This window comes from Solanum lycopersicum, chromosome 2 (genome assembly GCF_036512215.1).
Source record: "Solanum lycopersicum chromosome 2, SLM_r2.1".
Classification (NCBI taxonomy): Eukaryota; Viridiplantae; Streptophyta; class Magnoliopsida; order Solanales; family Solanaceae; genus Solanum; species Solanum lycopersicum.
Genome location: NC_090801.1, coordinates 64940532 through 64964406, shown reverse-complemented (window position 1 = coordinate 64964406; position 23875 = coordinate 64940532). Strand labels below are relative to the sequence as shown.

At 30.4% G+C, this 23875-nt stretch overlaps 2 protein-coding genes across 4 annotated transcripts; both read right to left on the bottom strand.

Annotated features, from left to right (window-relative positions):
• Nucleotides 1-6553: 6553 nt before the first annotated feature.
• CER6 (3-ketoacyl-CoA synthase 6) lies at nt 6554-8742 on the bottom strand. The gene is made up of 2 exons (NM_001317822.1): nt 7368-8742; nt 6554-7241 (listed from the first exon to the last, which is right to left on the bottom strand). The coding sequence occupies exons 1-2, from the start codon at nt 8632-8634 to the stop codon at nt 7018-7020; spliced, it is 1491 nt and encodes a 496-aa protein (NP_001304751.1). The 5' UTR covers nt 8635-8742; the 3' UTR covers nt 6554-7017.
• A 7289-nt stretch (nt 8743-16031) lies between these two features.
• LOC101245516 (probable dolichyl pyrophosphate Man9GlcNAc2 alpha-1,3-glucosyltransferase) lies at nt 16032-23875 on the bottom strand. 3 transcript variants are annotated; one of them, XM_019212414.3, is made up of 7 exons: nt 23233-23875; nt 22947-23130; nt 22742-22849; nt 21076-21237; nt 18364-18616; nt 17953-18253; nt 16032-16278 (listed from the first exon to the last, which is right to left on the bottom strand). In XM_019212414.3, exons 1-7 carry the CDS (start codon nt 23631-23633, stop codon nt 16251-16253), a joined length of 1437 nt encoding a protein of 478 aa, XP_019067959.1. In that variant the 5' UTR covers nt 23634-23875; the 3' UTR covers nt 16032-16250. The 3 variants fall into 3 exon arrangements, with proteins under 3 accessions (XP_019067959.1, XP_004232365.1, XP_010316337.1); XM_004232317.5 differs by lacking the exon at nt 16032-16278 and having other exon boundaries at nt 17623-18253; XM_010318035.4 differs by lacking the exons at nt 16032-16278; nt 21076-21237 and having other exon boundaries at nt 17623-18253.

Below are 23875 nucleotides of genomic sequence, written 5' to 3'. Positions count from 1 at the left end.
TTATCCAAAAAATTAATATTTCTTTTATAAAATAAAATGTAAATATTTATTTTACCCCACTCAACCTCTCACCGAACCCCCGAACCGCCCCCCCCCCCCCCAAACAAAAAAAAGTAAAAAACCATCTTTCTTGTTTAAATTTCTTTTATAAACGTGTTTATTTAGTTTTTACATTATCCCCCCCCCCCCCCCCCCTCTCCCCTCAAATATAATTTAAATATTATTTTATTTTATTTTAAAAGAAATAATTCCACCCAGTTCATCTTATCGTATACTTCCAACTTTTTTCTAATTTTGCGTTAGATATATATACATATTGAAAATATTTTTTACTTGCTATTTCAAATTTTTCTATTTTTTTAATTTATTTATGTTGTATTTGGTATACTAGACGTAGGTTTTTTTTTTCTAATAATATATGTACGAACACATCTAACATTAAATAGGAAAATGTAAGAAGAATTAGAAATAGAGGATTAAATAGGATGGGTAAATTTTTATTTTACTAGAAGTAAAATAATATCAAATATTTGGTGGGGGCGGGGGATGAGTGAGTTGGTTTTTGGGGGTAAAAATATTTTATAGAAGAAACTTTTTATAAAAAAAAAAGAGGATGGGGGATTTGTCGGGTGGGGTGGGGGTGGGGGGGTTACGCCGAGGAGGTGGGGAGTGAGGTTAGATAAATAATTTAAATTTACTTTTTAAAAATATATTTTTTAATGGATATAAATACTTTAATTTTTAATTAATATTACTAGTATATTATTTAATTTTTGCAAAGGTGGAATATTTTATTAATGTGGAATCTCATGTGTCAAGTTTTTTTTTCAAATATAAGAGAGTGCATTACACACACTAGGTGTGTTTTCTCAAACTAAAAAATGATACTTTAGATATAAGACTCACAATTTCAATAATTTAGAAACGAAACTACAAAAAAGGAATAATTTAAATATGTATTTGTCACTTATCTTTTTGTTTATTCCGTAAGAACAAGTACTCGATATTTCAAACTTAACAAAAAAGTGAAATTACTTTTTTAAGTTTCTAACAAAGTAAATATCTAAATTCCATGCACCGTATCAATGTGAAATATGTGCTCTAAATTAAAGGTTACCAAATCTTGGAAAGGAGTCAAATGAGAAACTACATGATTATCCAAAATCTTTGAAAAATTATATTTATGAATAAAATGAATTAAACTATTTATTTAAAGGATAACCGAAAGCCTAAAGGTTCAACGAAAATTCAGACCATCACCTCTAGACCTTAATTAGTTATTCAAACCATGCAAAACACATTGATAAGTTAGCAAAAGAGTCAAAATTAATTTAGATATGTTCACACTTTATAAGTTAGCTCATGCAATAATTCTAAATATGTTCCACAAATGCATAACTGCGGGTATATCGTATATGTCGGTTATCATCAAAAGTTGTGATGAAATATATTGCCGAAAGTACTTTTAATGTACTTTAAATTAAAGCCTTTGATAATCTGATGGTAGGATATATAACCGAAAGTACTTTTAATAAACTTTTACTTAAAGCCTTTGATAATCTAATTCAAGCTTTGAAAATAAAATTTCTTTAGATAGAAAGCGATTTATATTTTTCGATATTAATGAACTTTCTACTCTTTGATTAATTAAGAAAAAAATGAGTTGGGGGAATGGACCTTTTTCTTTTTTTTAAAAAAAAAAACTTTACATGAATCATAATAACAGGTAAAGTTGCATGATGTAATTAGGAAGTTACAAACTCAAAATTTATAAGCTGGTGTATAATAGATCCTTGTGAATCGATTTTTTTTGTATTTCTCGTACATATACAATTATTTTTTGTTAATGGCACTAAGAGTAAAAGTAAAAGAAGAGTTAACTTTAGTGATAAAAAGAATTATAGATGTAGAAATGCATGATGGTGATAGTGAAGGGTTTTTTTGGGGGTAAGAAAGTTAATTAAGATGGTGAAAAGATGTCATCAAAGACGGAAAGAGTGATTGAAAACGAGAGAAAAGAGTCTTTGGTTAAAGATGTTTTTCAATGTTTTTGATACACATTTTCAAAAGCATATAAAAAGGAATTAACAAACATTTATCGAAAAACGGATGGACTATCTATTATAACAAATTAATTAAAGCATGCGACTTTTCTCTACGAAAAATGCAATGAAATATTCGTAATATACGAGTTCAAATTAGCTTTACTATTAAATAGTTGTTTTTCATTATTTTGTCCAATATGTTGAAATTATTTTTTTCTGGTCACCTTTAACATATCAAAAAATGAAAAATCTTTTTCTTCTTCTTACCCTTTAACATTGATTAATTATTCCTCAAACAGATTGTTCATGATCTAAGACTGTACATCAATTAATATGATATTATAATAAAATACTCATATTAATCATTATTTTTTAAGAAATCTGCAAAAAAAAATTAGTAAAAATGACGGAATAGAGCCAAATCAGACGAAGAGTAAATTCAGGTGAGTCTGTAAGGACCAAATCCTTCAAAATTGTGAATTTTGGTAGCAAATATATTGGGCCTGTAATAAGCTTGGGTCAGTCCATGATACATTGTTGACTATAAAAATAGATATAATTGTAAGTTGATACATGTGAAATATTGGATAAAACTTGATATAATTATAACTAGTACGTACTTAATTTAATATATTATGTATACGTGATTTTTGAATTTTAAATGTATCAAAAATTGAATTAATTTTAATATAAAATGTATCCATTATCCATTTTAGTCATTATTTTTTAAAAAAATTAACAGTACATTAATATACTTGTACTTTTATACATGTGAATTACCGGATACAACTTCATACAGTTTGTGAATTTATGTTTTTTAAAATTATCAATATGTGAATTTCTTTATTTTTAACGTATCATGAGAAGACATTTTTAATGTATATATTATCTAATTTAGCATGTATATTTAATTTTTTTCTCTATTTTTTTAATGATACATGATATAATAACTTTTATAATGTATCATTAAAATTGCAGTGATGTATTAGTGTGTTTATTGGTGATTATTCATGGAAATTGAAGGTCTCTATTAAAAAACACATATATACATCTCTACTGCTCTAATTACTAGAAATCAGATGCATTAGCAAACACATATTAAGTTCCAATGCTTTCAATGTTGGATAAGGATAGCTGGTCAGCTTCAAAATTATTTTGGAAGAAATTGTCTTACCATATAGGTACAAAAGGATGCACAGATGATCAAGAAAAAGGAGAAAATTCACATGAAAAGCTAAGCAGAAACATAAATTGTTGTGGATGTTATGGACAAGAAGGTCACAACAAAAAAACTTGTAATTTCTTTTCAAAAGATGGTTGATAAATCTTTTTTGGATCACTGTTATGTTTCATATATATTAAGTTAAGTTTAAAGATCATTTCGATTTTTTATTTTTTCACTGTTATATTGATATACACTACAATTTACTATTAGTTGATGAATTTCTGATACAATAAATTGACATGTTAATATCTGTAATCTTGTGTACAATTCTTATTGAACATAATACTCATTAAATATGACACACCATGTTTGTTCAAATACTTATTTAATTGGATATAATGTATCTGATACATATGTTGCAGAAGAAAACCTTTGAGTGATACATAATTAAATGTGAATATTCAAGGAACATAACACACAATGTTTACTAATACGACATTGAACAATGATACTCATTGAACATGCCACAAAATATTTGTATCATATACTTATTAAAACTATATATAATGTATCTAAAACATACTGAGGTAAGGATGATTGATAATGCAGGTGCAAAATTTTGATCCCTTTTTTGAGGCAGTTTAATAACCTTTGCTTTCAAAGATGAAGAGATATCCTTCTTCAACTTTTCAATATTAACCTTTCATTACTAAATGACCATGAAGTTTTTAGATTTATATTTAGCCCAACTAATATCTTCTTAATCAAAAACACGTTGTGTCAAAAAAAGACTAAGAGAAGTAAAGATTGTTTGTAAAATATTTGATTTTAGATAGATGCATTACTGTGTGGTTGTTATTAAGTATTAGATACACAAAGTTTTAGTTTGTCAAAGCTTGAGTATGTATCATATACTTATTCTTGGATCTGATACACAGTTCTCTAGTTACAGTTCTTTAGGATTTATAATTCAAGATTAATATTGGGTCTGATGTACATATACATCGTATTCTATGTTGGGTAAGACATAACAAATATAAAAGAGTCCAGATACATGTAATACAACTGAATTATTGAAATCCATATAGTCTTTCTAATTTGAATAAGGTTAATGATATATTAAAGAACTTGACACATGTAAATAATACATTATGTAGTGTTTATGTGTCAACAACATTTATATTGAACATGATAAAACTAATATAATTTTCAACAACATTAGAGTTATATATCAAGACAAAGGATAATTGAAAAATCAAAATAAATGAGATACATTGAAAATCTGTATCTTTAATGGTGATACGTGTAATAGTAGATCCAACTTTTTCCCCCTTTTTGATAATTTTTTCAACAATAGATTTAAAGCTCGAGCATGTGTACTTCCTCGACTTGTCCGTTCACAAATGTATCACGAATATAATTTGATATTGTGTACGAATAACATACATAGCAACACTTCATACATGATAAGATGATACATTTGGTAGATACTACTTCTTTCCATTTCATAATGGAGTTTCACCAGTAAAAGTGAATCCCCTAAAAACAATTTTGTTTCAAGGAACAATGTGGATACATCATCTTTTTCACCTTTCCCTTGTGCTTTTTGTGAAGGTGGAAAGGGAGGAGATATGATAGTTCTCTGAGAAAAATTGTGGAACGAATACTTACTTGGGTTCTTGTAAATAATTGTGGAGGGATCTTATTGAAAAAAGAGGATATATTTTTTTTAAAAAAAAAAAAGGAGAGAAAAAATCTGAAAATATAAAAAAAATGAAGGAAGTAAATATTGATGAAGTAAAAACAGGAAGAGATTAAGTGAGTGAAAATAAAAAGAGATTAAAAGAGTAAAATAAAGAGTAAAAATAGAAAGATTTAACGTGTACAACATTATGTATCCGAATTAATGGGGTTGGAAGGAAAAAAAGAAAATTTTGAAATATTTTAAAATAGCAGAGATTAAAAGAAATTATAAAAAATAAAAATATGTATATAGATAATTTATCCTAGTAAGAACCATCTGAGATTTGATTTTACCATAAAAAGAGATGTAAATTTGGTAAATAGCCACTTTAATATCTTTTTAGCAAATTAGACATGATATAAATAGCCATTTCATCTTTCCAAACGACTGTTTTCTACAAATCAAAAGTGTCCATAAGACATGATGAATACTCTCCCCATTCAATTTTATTTCCCCACCATTTTAAAATATGTGACTATTTTTGTTTATTCATTTGAAAAAATAAGGTATGATTTGATGACTTATTATAAGCAGGAATGATATAGTAAAATTATTTTTTGTTTATTGAGGTTTAAGAAACGTGTCAAACATAAATGGTGAAAGTAGTATATCATACAAATAATGAGTATTACGTATCACGAACAAAACATATAATATAATCATAGATCGGTGGCATTGTTCTTTATTTACCTACTCTTTATTTTGGCCAAGTTTTTATTTAGATTGAAAATATATGGTACAAAGTTAAATAAACGATCAAGATTTAATTAACTTAATCTATATGATACCACTTTTTTCATAATCAACAATGAACTTCTTTCTTCAACATTTTTCTTCATCTTTTCTTTTCCCCATTTCAAAATATTAACTCACAAAAAAATAGAAAGATAGACTATAAGTTATTAATTTTTTTTAAAAAAAATGAAAGATATAGAGAGAGAGCAAGCAAAAAAAATATGAATAGGGGAAAACATTTAAAATATATTTATGAACACGAAAATATACTAACTATTATTCTGAGGTTACTAAAATTCCCGAAAACATATACATAAAATATTAATTATCTAAATTATGCTTAAAATCTTTTTTAATCAATTAAATCTTATTCGTTAATATTGACAATACGTCATATATACTCTATCCAAACAAGAACATGGAAACAATAGAGAGAGAAGAAATACAAATAAACTAGATCCAAACAATACGTCATAAAAAAACATTCTAGTAATATCATCATATATATTGTGGAAACTTAATTTAGCAGCTTCTACTTGTCCGTTCGTAACTAATTCTCATCAATTAAAACACATGACATTTCCACCACCACCTGGCCTAGCTACTTGTTAATTAGCCGGCGCCATTCAATACGTGTGACAGCATTTTTTTAATTAATTAATGATAATAATTCAATAGAGTTACGTAGTTTTATTCATCACGTAGAAAACTCTATTAATTACTATTACACTATGCTAGTTGCATGGAGCGCAAGTAGATTACAATGGTTAATTAGCCAGCTAATTTATTTGCCCGTGCGATGTAACGACAAATCAACTGAATTCATTATTTTGATTGTATCAAAATTAAATTAAATAGTATGAGTCGTATAAAATACTAATTTCCATAATGCAGAAGGGCACAACTTTCAATGATCATTAAACAGTTATCTTTCTATTTCCGTGTATATGATTCATGAATTTTATAACTGTTGATCTAAAGAAAGAGGGGTAGAGTACATGATATAAATTTGTAGTAGCTGAGAAAAATAAATAATTGTACAGTTTTTCCATTGGACGTACAGTAATAAATAATACCCTAACAACTAAAAATGCAAATGGAATATATGTTGCAGACATTTAACCAACTACCATTTTCCAGCCGTCCACAAAGAAGAAAGAAAATCGATGATCACGTTGAATTATCCATGCGTCTGAGAGCTCACACACGTTTAATTTCTAATGAAGTTTAATTAACAAAGTCTCGTACTTGCTCAATTTAACAACACCCCTAATATCTTGTTTTATTATTGTTTTTTTGAATATATAAGTTTGTAAGGTGTAAAATTGTTAGAGCTTGACAATCTCTGGGATGAACACTGGGTACCTATCAATGCAATCATCCCATGGTCCATCCGTTGGTGTCTTGATTGTGCGGTTACACTTCCAAACTGCACTGTTACACTTGAATCCACTTCCAAATGCTATTTGCCAAATTCTATCACCTTTTTTCATCCTTCCTTTCGCCTCGATGTAACTCATCTCATACCATAATGAAGACGATGATGTGTTACCTGTTCAGACGAAATATAATTAAATGAAAAAGGATACATACAAGGAGCAGAATATACTTTAAGTTGGTGTTTTTAAGTATCAAAGACGAATAAACTCAACATAGTGTGAATAGTGTGGTTCATTACCAAATTTGTGCAGAGTCATTCTTGAAGCCTCAACATGTTCAGCAGATAACTGAAGATTCTTCTGAAGTTCATCAATAACAGCTCTTCCACCAGCATGGATGCAGAAATGTTCGAAGGCTTGTTTGAAATCAGGAATATAAGCTTTCCATTTGGGATTAAAAATCTTCCTTCCAATAAGAGTGAACAAGAAGAGAAGCTGCTCTGAAGCTGGAAGAACCAACGGACCGATCGTAGTGATGTTTGATTTCAAAGCTTCCCCTGCTATAACCATAAGATCTTTTGATAGATTAATACCAACTTTCCCTTGTGGATCTTCTTGTTGAAAAACACATTTAAATGCCTTATCATCAGCACCTTTGTGGGTTCTCACCACATGCATTAATCTGTATTTAGCTCTTGCACTATCTTTTCTCTTGTTAGACAAAAGTATAGCAGCACCACCCATTCTGAACAAACAATTTGGAAGTAACATTGCTCTTTCTGAGCCTTGATAATAATTAGGAGTGATGATTTCAGTACTCACAACTAAAGCACATGAATTTGGTAAAACTTGAAGAAGATCTCTAGCCAAATCAATGGAGATTAGACCAGCACTACATCCCATGCCAGAAAGATTGTAACTTTTTATGTTACTTCTCAACTTGTACTTATTGACAACCATAGCAGATAAAGACGGAGTTGGAGAAAACAAGCTACAGTTCACGACAAGAATATCGATATCTTTAGGCTTAAGTCCTGTTTTCTTCATCAAGTCATCAATAGCAGAGAATATAACAACTTCAGCTTCATTTCTAGCAGTCTCCATTGTTGGCGTTGGAGGGATATAATGAATTGCTGGTGGCAAACATGTTTCTTCACCAAGACCTGACCTTTCAAGAATTCGCATTTGAAATTCAACACTTTTTGGATTATCTTTCAAGATTAGACGCGAATGTTCCATGAAAGTTGAAAAGGGTACTCTGCACGTAACGGGGGCTTTGTAACATGAGTAATCTACTAAGTAAATGGATCTTGGTTTTGACATGAAGTAAACTGTGGCTATGAAAATGATGAGAAAAGAAGAACAGAGGATTTGGAGGAGATCAAAGTGAAGTGAATTCCAAATACTTACAATCTCTTCAGGCCCTAATTTTAGTACCTGAATAATAAGAGCAGCCATTATGGGAACAATCAAGAAAGTAAGAAAATTATTAACAAGGTATTGGTAACCAAGTTTCACATATTTCAGCTTAACAGAGTTAGAGAAATTTGGGACTGGTTCTGGCATTTTCACAAACAAACAAACAAAAAAATTCTCTCAATTTCAATTTTTTCTTTTAGAAAAGAAGGAGGGAAATTGTTTGATTGTAGCTAAGACAATAGAAAGGGAAGATTGGTGAGAATTTAAAGAGTACAATGTGAGGAGCAAAGAAATTAAATGAATGGAGGGGCAGATGAGAGGAATTAATGAACAAATATCAACTTCCTCTTAGCTGGAGTTTTTTCCATTTGTCTTGTCTCTCTCTCTTTTTTTTTTTACGATACATTTTTATTGAAGATTTTTCTTTACTAACCTTTCTCACTGCATCGCATTCTTTAATGGTCTATTTTTTTTTCCTAAAGATATAATATTAGTCATTTTCGTAATTTTTTGTTAAAATTGATAAACTTATGCTTTGAGGACCAAAAGTTTACTCTATCGTGTGTAATTGATTAAGTAAAGAAAGGATTGTGTTTCAAGTTTTCAATTGAATTCTGATCGATATATCATCTTAAATAATGAAAATTAATCAAACTACTGATACTGAGATAAAATTAAATTTTGTGACATACATCACGAACTTTAATTTACAAATTATGTTTGATTTGTAGTTTAAGATAAAAAGGAGTTCCTTATACTCCTCCTGGTTTCAAGAATCTATTTATTTTGAAATATTTGTCGTTATAGAAAAAATAAAATCTAGTAGTTTCTCCCCTCATTCTATCGTTGTTGTTCGAATTAGTGTAGTGTCAATTAAGTATAAGGAGATAACAGGTACGTATAGTTTAGACAAGTACTTTTATGATCAAAGAATATTGAGCGTCTCATTTAAAGGGTGTGATTAACTGATAAAATACTTACGGATCTTTCTCTGAACCTTGCGTATAGCAGGAGCTTTAGTGTACTGTCCTTGTCATATATATTGAGTCATTGTTTAATATATTTTTAGATACCAGATAGAAGGAAGATGTGCTTGTGATTATTTTAAAGTGAAAATGACCCAAGATCACATTCCTTAATCAATTAGTAAACTCGAGAAAGAAGACAAAATTAATTCTAATGGATAATTTGGCCAGAATAGTTTATTTTTTATTCTGTATAAGACAAGGCTTGAAGCTGAAGGAATGAACCACAATCATATCCATAATCTTGTATTTCAAGGTTAGATGCTCTAACTTCAACCTCCTTCTTCTTCCTTTTTCCTTTTTTGTAATTTCTTATTTAATAAAAAAACTCTTTCCTTACGGACTAGAAGTCTAGAGGTCTTGAATAAGCAATTTGAACAGATTAAATGAGTTAAATTAATAAATAAATATGCTATTGCACTGCTCAAAAAATACTTAAACCGAAATAGGCTAAAAGCTGGTCATAACCTAAACCGAGTTGTAGTTTATTTATTTATTCTATTATAGTATATTTTTTTAATACCTAATAAAACTAATATATATATATATATATAACATATCAAGTAAAAAAATACTTAATATTTTATCAAAATTTCTGATAGTTCAATTCGAGCTTTATATAAACCTAAAATTTTATGGCTTAAGCTAATAATTAAGTAGGTTAATAATCAACTCAAATTTAAACAGATTAACGAATTATATTTTTTTGAGCTAATTTTGTGATTAGCGAGAACATTGGAAAATACAGTTATGAATATGTCGATGCTTCCACTTTTGCAAAATGAGCAAGTGATATATATATTTATTTATTTATTATTTTTCACTATTGAAATACGGTCTAAAAATTAGTACAAATATATAACTTAAAATCATTGATTGTTCAGTATATTGAAGGAGATAACGTCAAGTTACTTTCCTATTGAAATTTGATATTAATAGCATTTTGTCACTCAAATAAGACTAAATTATATGTCAAGGTTTTGATAATGACATATTAACATCAATTGCAATCAAGGTTAATTACAGATTGAAGCTAAAATGTAGACAGTTGGGGTAGTTGTAAGTTGGGGTTGTGACCACTATCCTCCCAGTATTTAATTCTCTACAGCTGCCCATTAATCTATTGAGCTAAAAATATAATATCCAATCTTTTTTATTGAAAAAAAAAAATAGCAATGATTTGTTACAATTAATTGTAGTTCCCATGGTGGTATGGTACTACAAAAATAAAACCCAGATCCTTTGTAATTGTTATTACTTTCTTTTAAACTTGGGTGTTATTATAAAATTAAATGCAATGATTAGTGACAATTATTTGTTTTTGGAGCATATAGTTACAAAAATAAAACTCAGATCCTTTTTTTTTTAAAAAAAAGAACTTTTAAACTTTGTTTTGCTTTTATTAGTTGGTACAATACAAATAGTAGTACTTTTTGGTGGATATGATTTATCTATTTTGGACGTCATTTGGTAATAAAAGTCGAGAAAACGAAAAAATAATTTAAGTACCTAAATAGTTTTATGGTTGCTTCTAATTAAGAATATAGTAACTTTTTTTCTTTTGAATTTTTATTTGATATTTGATATTTATATAAAAATTTAATTATTTTAAATTTGTGTTAGAATTTCATTCCTAAAAACGCTTTCTATTAAAAAAATTTAATAACTTTATTCCGGTGACCTTTGATTAAAGGAGAAGCCGCAACTTCAGTTGGTGGTAATATGACCTAAATAAATCATTGAGTAATTATTTGGTTAAAAAGTAGCTCCTCTTTACTTAAAAAGTACTATCTATATATATAAAGTATTTTTAAAAAAAGTACAAACCGTTTGTGTGACACGTGTACGTATCAGATAGTGGTAAACATTAGTGAAAGATGTAATTGGGTTTTGATTACCTTAATTATTTGCTCTTCAAAATAAATTTACCTAAACTCTAAGTACTGGTCCAACCTTAATTTCGTCTTATTCCTTCCATTTCCATTTTCCGGTACTATTTGGTTAAATTAAAAAAAAAAAAAACGTATTTTCAAATTTGAACCACTGAATCAAAAGAAAGAATTAAAGAAAAAACTGTATATAAATATGACTAATTAAGTGGTTCCATGTTGACTTGTCGTGGTCCACAATAGTGTTTCTAATTGTAAAATATTCCTATTTCTGTATTTTTATTGTGATAAAAGTTTCAAATTGCAAAAATTGGACCATATATATAAAAAGCTGGCCATATGATTTGATAATATTCACTGGTGAAAAAATATATATTTCTACTGATAACACTTGTCAATACCGTATTTGGTAGTATGGTTTTGGATTAAAATAACACTTTCTTAAAAAGCTTATGATTACCAAATTGAAACATAAAATAATTTTTTTTCAAAATAAAAAAAATTGTCTTCCGTTGTTATAGGAGTAGTAATTATATTGACCAACTACTACTTTCGTACAAGTGGTAAATAAATTTATTGCTACGAATAAGTTATCAATTCTCTACCGTTGACTTCATTGGTGGGATATTTATGATTGCATAATTTTTCTGAGCTCTGAGAAGCTAATTACTCTATATTTATAAATTATCTTTTATGCGTTTCTTAAAAAATATTATTTAATTTGTTTTATATAAATATTACGATATTACCCTTCTAAATTAATATTTAGTGTTGAATCTTAGAAATTACTCTGGATAATAATTAATGTCAAGGATAAAATAATATGCAGAAAAAAATTGTCTTTTTTTTATACGTTAAAACTTAAAAGTAACATGTAAAAGTAAAATTTATTTTCAAATAATGGATAAATAAAAGTGAACTGAGAAAGTAATTACGTATAAAAAAAAGGATTTTAACTATCTTATCCTTATTCTGTCTTAAGATACAACCTCTCTGTTAAAAAATGACAAAAGTTTCACATCGGTGGTTAATGAGATGGATGAACTTTTTTTAAGGCTTGGACAATCCTCCTCCCTTTGAACTAACTTTTGGGGTGTAAGTTAGGCGTAAGACCTAATTTCATATTGAATAATACTAGATAATTTGAGGCTACTATTTTTATAAATCGAAAAAAATAATTTGAAATGAATGAAGTAATATCTTTTTTTGGTACCGATTGAATAAGTTACAATATTTGCTTCTTTCTGTTGTGAAACTTGAATGCGCTAGGTACTGATCGCCAACCCTAATTAATATTCAACTCAAAATTATTAAATTCCTTATCCTTATTAATTCATCAGCTTTCTTCCCCCTTTTTATTTAATGTTTTTACTCCACAATAAACACAAGTTGCTAAAAATAATTCCATCTTCAGTATTTTATTTTATCAGCTCCTAGAAAACATGCATAATAATAATTTTTTTCAACTTTTAGGGTTGCAGAAGTAAATTTGGAAAATGACAGGAGCTGAAAACAACAAAAAAATCAACCAATAAGAAAAAAGTATAAAAGTTTATGAAGGATGTATCATTTTTCTTTTCATTGAATATAAGGGAGTATTGAAATAAGTACTATAAATTTGCCTACCTTTATTAATGTCACATCTTATACACACATGCCTTGCGTTACACGTATATAAAAGTGTTATTGTCATATTCATTTTTAGTCTAATCTGCTTTGATATATTTCTTCGAAAATAATAAATGATAAAAGTAATTTATATCAAACATAAATAGTACTACTTGATAATATTATGATAAAATAAGGTTAAATTCTTGAGAATTTAGATTTGGTGTATATACTGAAAGGTGCATATATCTACTTGAATATCACCTTTGCGTGGATTTTTGTATTAGATTACTCATTATAATTTAGACATATGTAGAACATATTTGATTACACGAAACCTGATAATCTAAGCATGTAATATTTATATTAATATTAATTAATAGCCCTTTAATTTCTTGCTTAAGGAGTCAAACTTTTAGGTGTAGTTTTTAACTTCTACGTACTGTCATGTCTACAATCTAAAGAATACGTAGTCAAATTTGAGAGCAACGTTAATTTAAATTAGTCTTGACCTCGCTGCTAGAAAGTTCATGTGCTAAATACATATTCAAAACATTTCGCGTATTATTTTACTTGTATATGCGATATTATTTCCAACTTATGGGACAACCTATATGTGACATACATGTGCTTATGCCCCTGCTTGACCAGATGGACAATATTATTTATATATACCAAGAGCAGCGGTGGAGTCAAAATTTTAAATAAGGGGATTTCAAATTTATAGAAATGGATAGACGGAGTAACCGAAGAGGGTTTGACATCTACTATATATAACATAAAATATTATTTTAACCATATATAAATAGTATAATTTTCCGCCGAGTGTACCAAGGTGGCTCCGCCCCTAACAAGAGGGTATTTGAATTTACTTAAAAGTTGATCAAATATATTTTTGAGTCAATTTTTACTCGTGTTTAGCAAACATAATAATAACTTGAAATTAGTTTTAAAAAAACAAAAATAAAATCCCTTACTATCTTTTGACTTATAAATTATTTAAATTTAATTTTTATTTTTAATCTAAAAATTATTTTTTTAAGTTAATCCAAACGAACTCAGCCCATTTTGTCAGTATATATATGCTAGGAGTCTGTCCCAACCATGCATATTGAATTTGAACAATCAATGTTCAATACTACCCCGCCACAATTGACCATTTAAATTTATCCACCAATACAGGGACCAATTCTAGTTACTACTCAACTAGATAAGTACACAGCTAAATAAATATTCCCTGCAGTATATAATAAAATATTTGATATTGGAAATGTATTGCTATTGTAGGATGTGTTTAATACAATGGAAAAAAATATTTCATATTGGAAATGTATTGCTATTGTAGGATGTGTTAAATACAATGAAAAATATTTTTTATTTATTTTTTGATGTTTAGTATACAAATAAAAAAATTTAATATCATTTTAACTAGTTATATATAATCTAGATAAATACGATGATAAATAAGGATTGGAGCGGAGGCTACGGTATGTGTTGGAGGGTAATCTATTACTTGTGAAATTTATTTTTAAATTTTTTTATTTGTAAAGAAATTTTAATTTTATTTATCCTTTTTGCGTTCCCCTACTTTAAGAAACCATTTGAAGACAAATTGTAGTATCTTCTATACACTGGAAAGTAATTAAGATGTACACTTGGAAGACAACAAATACACAAATGTTGTGGTCTGGCAATAAAGGCCTAAAGATAGAAAAAGAAAAAAGCAACTGGACTTACCAGTATGGCTGTAGAAGCTACCATTTAATGGCAGTCTCCCCATATATTGCCACGGAAAATAAAATAATCATTAAAGTTGTCTCGTATTTTTTAAAAGATATTTTAATTTTGTAACTGTCTTATTATTTCACTAAATAATTTTGAACTGATATTATTATACCATTTTTTAATCATTCCTAAATTTTAAGAAGCAAGTGTATTCACACACCAATTAATACAAGACAAGTGTTAATTTAATTTAAAATGCATTTTTTTTCATTTTAAATTTTTCTTTATTTTTTTATTGTTTCTCTCTCTTATTTTTTGAATTTTAATCTTGATTTATTTTAATTTGCATTTCATCTTCTACCTTTCTCTATTTTTTTTTTTTCCTCTTTACCTCCCACCCCTCATGTCAAATTGAATCTCACTCCCATTTTTTTTCTTTTCTTTTTCTTCTTCTTCTCCGGTCAAATTCTATTCGTAATATTATTTATACTTTACTAAATTATTGATAACAAAATTAATTATTTTTCTAAATAATTTAAAATTTTGAAGTATCATCAACTACTCATTTTCATATAAATCCAAAATTAGAATTATAATTTTAAAAGAAAAAATTAATTTCCAAAAAATTGAAAGAACTTAAGTGAAATCGGATAAAACAAAAACTATATGATACTCCCTAATCATCTCATTAATTTAGCTCATTTTCATATAATTTCAAAACTAGAAATGGTAATTTTGAAAGAATCATAACTCTCCGAAATTTGAAAAATTTTAATTCAAATTTGAATTAAAAAAACTAAATAATATCTACTAATGTTTAGATATAATTTTAAATTAAAGAGATTGTTAAACTAATAGTACTAAAGTGGGAAATGAAATTGTTTTAAAAAGTGACATTTAAAGTGAGCAACTTCAATTAAGATGAAAATGATTTTTTAAAGAAGAAGGTAGAAAGAAAAAGAAAAAGTTAAATAATAAGAAAAACAAGAAAATATATTTTATAGCAAAATACTTATAAAATTAAAATTATATCCGTTTTTTTTTGTTTGTTCACGCTACACTCTCCATGCCAGATGGACAATAAATGATGTGATAATATCAGTTTAGAATTATTTAGGAGGTAATAAGACGTTTACATAGTTTAAGTGTCTTTTAAAAAATTCAGGACAACTTCAGATGTCACTTTATATCTTTTCTCTTATATATTTATATATATACATAAAAGCAAATGAATGAATTGCAAACAAATTTTGCTGGCCAATAAATGCATGCTGCCAACCAAACTGGGTGACTCAAATTTAACTCTCAACGTCGTTGCCTTGCCCCTACTTTTGGGGTACTCTATAATCAATGATCACCTTCAAATGTATGTATAATTTTACAATATACATGTTTATGTTAAATTTGTATAAATTGCACAAAGGGGGTAACTCTAAAAGTACCTAAGGCATTCAAAAGCGTTCATTTTACAATTCTGAATACGTCTCTATCTCCCCTTCACATTCGTGACTTGTGCTTAAAAGGAGACGAGGTGGGGGGCAGAGCTGCAAGATTTAACATGTCAACGCAATTAGGTCAGTAATGCACATCAAATTAAGAGCAAAAGTGGAGTTACTATAGTTGTATCCAACCCCCAACCACTTAACGTGATCGTCATTGTTTATTTATTGTATATATCCCTTTCTGTACAACACAAAATGAGATCACTTTCAATAATTTCTGCTTAATAGCTAGTCATATTTATTGCTCCTACATCCCACGGGGTTCATTTGGTACATAAAACAAGTCAACCCTTAAGTCTACATAAATTTACAACTGCTAGTAAAAGCTTTTTAAAAAATCAAAATTAAATAGAAATTGAGTCAAAACAAGATCCAAACAACTTCTACTGCGCTTTCTTCGCTACATCAAACAACCCTAGACCCCACAGTCATGTTAAAATATAAGTTTAACTGTGCATGTTTCCATACAAAATATGCCTAAAATATATTTAAAAATAGAAGAAATAATCAATGAGTAGACACAATCTTCCCAACTGAAATGCTTGATTAAGACGAAGAGTTGAAGTCAGTTTCCTCTTTAAAGCCCCTAAATTATCAACTTTTTTCAAATAATACAGCTAGGAACATTAATTAACTTGATTAGGTACTCATTTTGATAATTGCTGTTTTGAATGATATAAAATTGAAAATGACCTAAACCAAACTGGACTACACTTACAACTACAACGACTACAGCAATAAACCAACTGAATCTCTCTCTGACAGAGAGGTATACACGCAAAAAAAAAATATCTCTTGCCTGTGAGTTGTGATGGTAATGTTCCAAATTCTTCAAAGATTTATATCTCTATTATGTTGTATTATTATGTATCAATCTGAACCCATAGCACAAGACTCAATTGGTCATAGAAATCAAAGAGATAGAAAGCTTTAGATAGAGCAAGTGAGAGCACTTAGGCAAGTCCGCCAAGAAAAGGGGGGAAATGAACTACAAACTTGATATAACTCTTTAACTATTCTATTTGTTCTCGTCTTAGTTCCACAAGTAATGAAGGAAAGACCAGCTTATCTATAGGCATGATCAATGCATTATGAAAAGTTTAGCTCAGTTAAGGGGTATTGATTTACTAACTTCTTTCTACTACAAGTATTTGTTTCCTTGAGTGTAGAACATTCATCACCAGGCATTCATTTTAGATGTAGAAGAATAATGTACAAAACATGGTTAAAAATCACATGCGAGAACTATGTATTGGATATCCATCGCTCTTATGATATGTAGCTAACAACCAAACCCACACAAAGATGGTGCAATCAGAGCGAGCAGCTGAACAGGGGTAGGGGTCAAAGAAATAAAGGTAATGCAGAAAACAATGAAAATTGAGATTAGGCCAATCAAATCCCCACGAAATGGGCTAAAATAGGAAAGTCGTCTCCTAATAGTTCAGCTAAGCTCAGTCATACAAGTTAAATCAAAAGTGTTCCAGGCACTTGAAAGTATAAGCATCTTTCCCTATTTGGAAATGAAACTAAAAAATTTCTTTTACAAATTCTCTGGCAAGAAATCACCAGAAGTACTAAATATTTTTCTTTTCTCTAACTGTTTGACTGGAAAGCTTCAAGAGCTCCCATTGTTTCATGTTTGTGTACATAAAAACAAAAAAGAACTGACAGAAGCAGAGAAGCATCATTACTGCCTCAAAGAGGAAGGGGTACCTTCTTGGTGGAGTTACCATCAAGTAAACGATATGCAGAAGAAGAGAGCAGGCGATGGCAAAATATTTTAAAGTTGTAAAAGGAGAGCGAGTCTCCCTTGTGTCTTCTCTTTGAACAGGTGCATTGTACAGGAGGACAAAGAGACCATATAAAGCAATGTATGGAAGAATCAATTCATCACGCCTTAGAAGAGGGAACATAGAGAGCAAGGCAAAATATGTTAGCCAGCGGAAAATAAGAGGTTCATCAATCGCCAAGAAGCTTGCTGGAAGAAGAGGCAGCAGAATAGATTTCTCATGAACTGTAATTCAGCACAAAAGTATCAATTAGAGTTATACTGAGATGAGAGAAGCAGAATCACACAAGTAGAGGTGCATGGCAAGATAAGGGAATCAAATAGGCATTTTGTACCTTGAAATGAGAAGAAGTAGAATGATAAAGAACTGCTGAGCAGTCCAAAGAGGAAGTTTCTTCTGCTCGGTGCCAATATTAGCAGCAGCATTGAGGGCAGACACGTGGAAACAGTTGAAACAAGACTTAGAATCCTTAATGCTTGAGTACTGAACAACCTCTTCCACTTCACAATGACTGAAGTGGTACACCAGAAGTTAGCCACATAATCCTCATATATGCCCCTCTCAAAAGGAGCGAGGCGGGACAGAACCTGTATCAAGCATCAAAAGAAACTGAGTCAATAATCTCACATATTTTGATGGAAATATTTGCTAAACAGGATGGACAAGACTCAATCCTCAACCAGGTCGTCTATTTCCATTAAGAAATGAAGACATAAATGTAAAAGGGGTGGGCTCAGGTAAAGGGTTTCTGACACATCTGAAAATAAAATCAGGTTACAACTTTTGTGATGTTGTGATTATACGGCGTGTAAGCACTTTTAACAATCTCCCAAACTACACTTTGAAAACTAAAAGGTATAGCTCAAAATTCCTGAAGTTCAATTATTCAATGGTCATAGTAAAAATTGGATAGCCAAAGGATGCTACCTAGCAATCAATAAAGTAGGGTGAAAATCATGAAAACCCTAGAGAAATCTGTTGGCTGCTTAAGTAGAAAATCATATCATGGTACATTCGCTTGACCTTTGAGACTTCTATGCATTTGATTGATATGACCTAACAGGCTAACACCTAAGTGGGTCGATAGGATGTGGAATGGGATAACTACCGAGTTACAACAGAGGCATCGCTTGCTCTTAGTAATCACAGTTTCGATTAACCCTTTTAGTTCTTTATCTCTTTCCATGTGTTATCACCAAATCCACCTGGAGAACCTCAAGAAATACACCCACACACAGAGGAACTCACTAACTAGGTGAACTTTCATGAGAAATCGAAAACAAAGAAAGAAGAAACAATCAGCAGGAATTTCTCATTCCATAGACAAGTAAAACCTCAAATCAGTAGCCCAAGAATATGATCATCTTACCAGTATACTCATTTACTCAAAACATCTCCCATCATCCATGCATAAATCTGACTCTTAGTGGAATTTTCCTCCTGTACCTTACTACTAACGCAACTGTTGCTCATATATCTAATATAAGAAAGCCCGCTACATGCTCTTGCAGTCATTCTCATTCCTCTATAGAACTAGTAATGAGAACACATGTTTTCAAGTATTCTTACCTTACACTACTAGCTCATTCTTCCCTAATTTATTAGATATGACTAGAAATCAATTGTTCTTAATATGAAAATTCCACCATGAAATTACCCCTCCCTGCATAGGTCAGTCTCATCCCGACCCTTCTGAGCAGTGTGGTAACATCCGCAATTGCCATTCTAATGCCACTGTGAGAAACTAACATCTTAAGTATGTTATTAAGAAATTCTAATGTAATTAATAGGAAATATCCTAAACTGTCCTTCACTACAGGCACAAGATTTACAGATGCAATATGCAATATCAAGAAAATTAGGTACAATCGTTATTTTAAAGGCAAAGGTATGACATATTGACATTTTACCTCTATCTGGCAGGATAGAAGCCCCAAGGAAAGAGGGGCGTGACAACCAGTTTTAAAATGTATACATTAGTGCGATGACATACTATTTGCATAAGAAAAAAATACTGAAAAGGTTAGGAATGAGGGAATGTTTCATCTTTGCTAAAAGAATCTTTGTTAAAATTTTGTTTCTATTATAACTGAGAAATCCCAGAGGACACATGGTGCACGATCGAAACTCGATGCATAATGGCCCCAATCCTTACCCTTATCCACTTATATCAAACTTTTGTTTGTGTCGGAATTTGAAGCCATGACGTGTGCCTAATCCACAGATCACATGCTACGCTCTCACCACTAGACCAAAACCCTAGAGGGGCAAAAAATATTTGTTAGATTAAATAACCTTTGATATGAAATTGTTCTTTTCTTATAGAAATCAATTAAATGGTGACAAATTATCAATCTTAGAAAGAAAGGATCCATTTCCAAATGAACCTAGAAACTAAATTGGCATTTGACTTTCTTTTGCACTCCCCATTTTTAACATAAAGCAAATGCTTATGGTACAATTACTAGATAGTCCAAACGTAATTTTTTTAAGATAATAGTCCAAACGTAATATAATCATACTTCCGTCATGTAATGTTGATATTCAACAACATAAATATAGCTATATACATTGTACACTGTGCCTATAAAAAGGTGTCATAAGAAATTTGAAATCATGTGCTCTCTCAATTCTTTTCCAATTTTGCTTATTTCTCAGAAAGATTTCAACATAAGTATATCATCTGTTTTCTTATATGTTTATCAAAATTGAGGCTCAAAGAGTATCCTACTAGCTTAGGTATTTGAACAAACAAAAATAGCCCAATGTAGTTTAATTTACCTCAAGCAATTTCAGCTCGCCCTTCCCCAAGGCAAGCCTTAGCATGAGTTCTGAAACTGTATTTCACAAAACAAATATAACAATGGTAACTCCTCCGACTATTAGCTGAGGAGATTTTAGGATATTGGTTTTCATCTTCGAAACAACGGAACCACTACCAGTAACCTTTTTTTTTTTTTTGAAATTGGTAACTACCACTACCAGCAACCTAAAGCATGTAAATCCTGATTCAATGTACTTGCAATTTAAAGCACCAGTCTTTTACCTCGAAAGGTGCTTCCACAGAATAAAGATATGGCCACCAAAGAACAGTGAACGTTCCTAACACCGCCAAGCCCAATTTCAAGACCTCAAGAAAAGGATTACGGCGCTTTAAGCACTTGCCAAAGAGATAGCCAAAAAATGCAGGTGCAAAATAGGCACTCATCTGGATAAATCAAGATCAGTAAGTAATACTTAATAATACAATGGAGCAAGGGACCAAACACCAATAACTTTAAAGAGTAACTCCTAGTAAATCCAGAATATAGTCAAGCACAACAACAAACTTTTGGCATAAATTTAATCATCACATCAAGTTACTCAAGTAAGATATCATAACTTCAGTATCGACTTAAAATCACCTGCTAAACATTAATCCAGGTAATCGTGGTTCCCCTCATTTGATTTTATATGATAATATTTGACGGGGGCAGATTTTAAAAAAGAAAGACCTAAAAATAAGCCAAATATGCACAACATACCAAGTTACCAACAAAAACCTCAGAATCTACTAGTCTAAAATATGCTATGTCATTCCAATAAGAAAGTGTCATAAAGGGTAAAATGGAAATATTAGAACAAGACATTTTCAATTACAAAAAGGTATCAATCTTTTTGGAACGAACTAAACAAAAAGAGCGTCACATAAAATATATGACGCTACCTTCCCCTCATTTCATTTGATGATACTGGACAAGTTAGGTGATTAAAGCACCTCCTATGACTTGCATGTTTTATCACATAGCAGTGGATCATCAATTTTTAGTTAAAACTTATTTGATCCTTGTTTCAGCAAACTTGAGTGGATCATCAGTTTCTAGTAAAAACTTATTTGATCCTTGTTTCAGGCTTTCAGCAAACTTGAGAGCCATTCAAGATTTCAAAAAGAAATGATTTCACTATCAACTTCTTTATCAAAAAAAAAAGAAAAAAGAATTCACTATCAACTATTTGGCACCTGAACAAAGTTTTGATCTTTTACCCAAAGAGAAATATACTAGCTCCTACTGATCTTAATTCAAGAGCTTCGGAACACAGCCATATATCCTACATTACTTCAACAAGAAGTTACCTCATAAAATTTCTCATATGTGTAGTAGAATTTACATGGGAATTGGGATAGGTCATAGCAAACCCTAAAGGCTTAATCTTATCACTTACTCCAACACATCTAACTACACTCTCGCATACATGCATGTAGACAACATTAGAGCCTTAGATCTTTCCACTTTCTTTCCCTTTTCTGTAAGCTTCTTTGGTCATTGACAATTTCTTTATGTAGGCATAAACTCCACTTCTTCTCTTTAGAAATTCTTTCCTTTTCATCTCTCCAGAATGACTCTACTTCGTCACTTTTTAGAAATTATATTCTTTTCATCTCTTGAAATTGGCTTCAATTTTTCTTAGGGCATTAGGAGTACTACCAAATACGTACAAATTAGCATAGATACTCAGTTACTAATCAGAAATCAAGCTAACGGATTGCCATGAGATACTAGGTTTGTGACATTAATATTATTGTATATCTTAGTTTTTACACCAAGAAATGAAAAGTTAACTTGCAAAGTTCACAATTAGGTATTTGTATATCCAAGCACATATATGTACAAATTACATGTTCAAATTTGCTTTCCTAATTGGGATATCCACATGTATAGAAAGAATGGTACCTGTTTATGGTTAAGAGCAAAAGAGAACAAGATTGAACCAACAATGTCTCTATCAGATAGGATTGCAGAAACCGCAGCAACAGTAAGCCCCAAGCTAATACAATTATACTGCAACAAATAAATTGAATCAAAGACCAAAGCATTCAAACAAATGAAAAAACACTTCAAATCCAAGGCAAATCCCAGACCAGGAGAGATATAGTACCTGAAAATGACCGTGATCAATCAAGATGAGACATGGATTCAATAAAATCATGGCAAAGTGCCACAGCCTACCACTTTTCGACCCCTCGTGAATACCGGAATAATATACAATTATAAAATACATAACAGCAGGAAAAAATATTAGGACATCGGACAATAACACTGTCCACCGCATCAACAATTTTCTGCATCAAACAACCAACACAGATCAAATTCGTTTATCATCTCATCTTCCAGTAGATACTCCCAAAATATCAAAACTTTGAAATTGATCTGCCACAGCATACCCAATATAAGACTCGTAGCCGCGGGAAGTGTAGAGTTCAACTGACTGTGGATCAAAATATCTGAGGAAAAGGCCATGAATATAGCTCTGATACGCTGTAAGAGGAGGGTAATCTAGACCCCAGTATTTCAGATCATTGACAGTGCTATTTCTGTACCATTCTTTAACAGGGAGATTAAGAGTGATCTCCATCCAATGCCGCTGAGCCTCGTAATCTCCATACTTAGGCGGAGTTCCGGCGCCTGAATAGGGGTGGATTGATACTGCAATTCGCACCAAAATAGCAAAGAGAGTGATGCAAATGAAGGAAGCTGCAGTGCCCTTTTGAGTAAGAAATGACCAGATGTTAGATTCTGAACCATCGCGCGATGGCTTAGTTGCCTTCTTCGTCTTCTTCTCCATTTCAGTCACCGGAGCCAAAAAGGGGAACTCAATTCCGGTGGACGCGGGGTCGCAATCAGTTCACGGCGGGGGAAGAATCCAATTCAACCCGCAAAGGAATTCGGGCTGCTCCTATAATTGAATTTTGGGCTTAAAGACATGTCATGCTCGGATTATAATATTATTTTATTACAAGTTTAGTTTAATATATTGCAAAATTAATCTTTTAAAATAAAATCCTACATAAAAGTAAAGATTTGTAT

Excerpts from the sequence above, each read along its gene's own strand:
- CER6 (NM_001317822.1), bottom strand. The coding sequence starts at position 8,634 with ATGCCAGAACCAGTCCCAAATTTCTCTAACTCTGTTAAGCTGAAATAT. Across the intron at positions 7,242-7,367 it reads AATGACTCTGCACAAATTTG|GTAACACATCATCGTCTTCA; the intron begins GTAATGAACCAC and ends TCGTCTGAACAG.
- LOC101245516 (XM_004232317.5), bottom strand. The coding sequence starts at position 23,633 with ATGGAGAAGAAGACGAAGAAGGCAACTAAGCCATCGCGCGATGGTTCA. Across the intron at positions 22,850-22,946 it reads TTGATCACGGTCATTTTCAG|TATAATTGTATTAGCTTGGG; the intron begins GTACTATATCTC and ends TATTTGTTGCAG. Across the intron at positions 21,238-22,741 it reads TTGCTCTTAACCATAAACAG|ATGAGTGCCTATTTTGCACC; the intron begins GTACCATTCTTT and ends TGATTTATCCAG.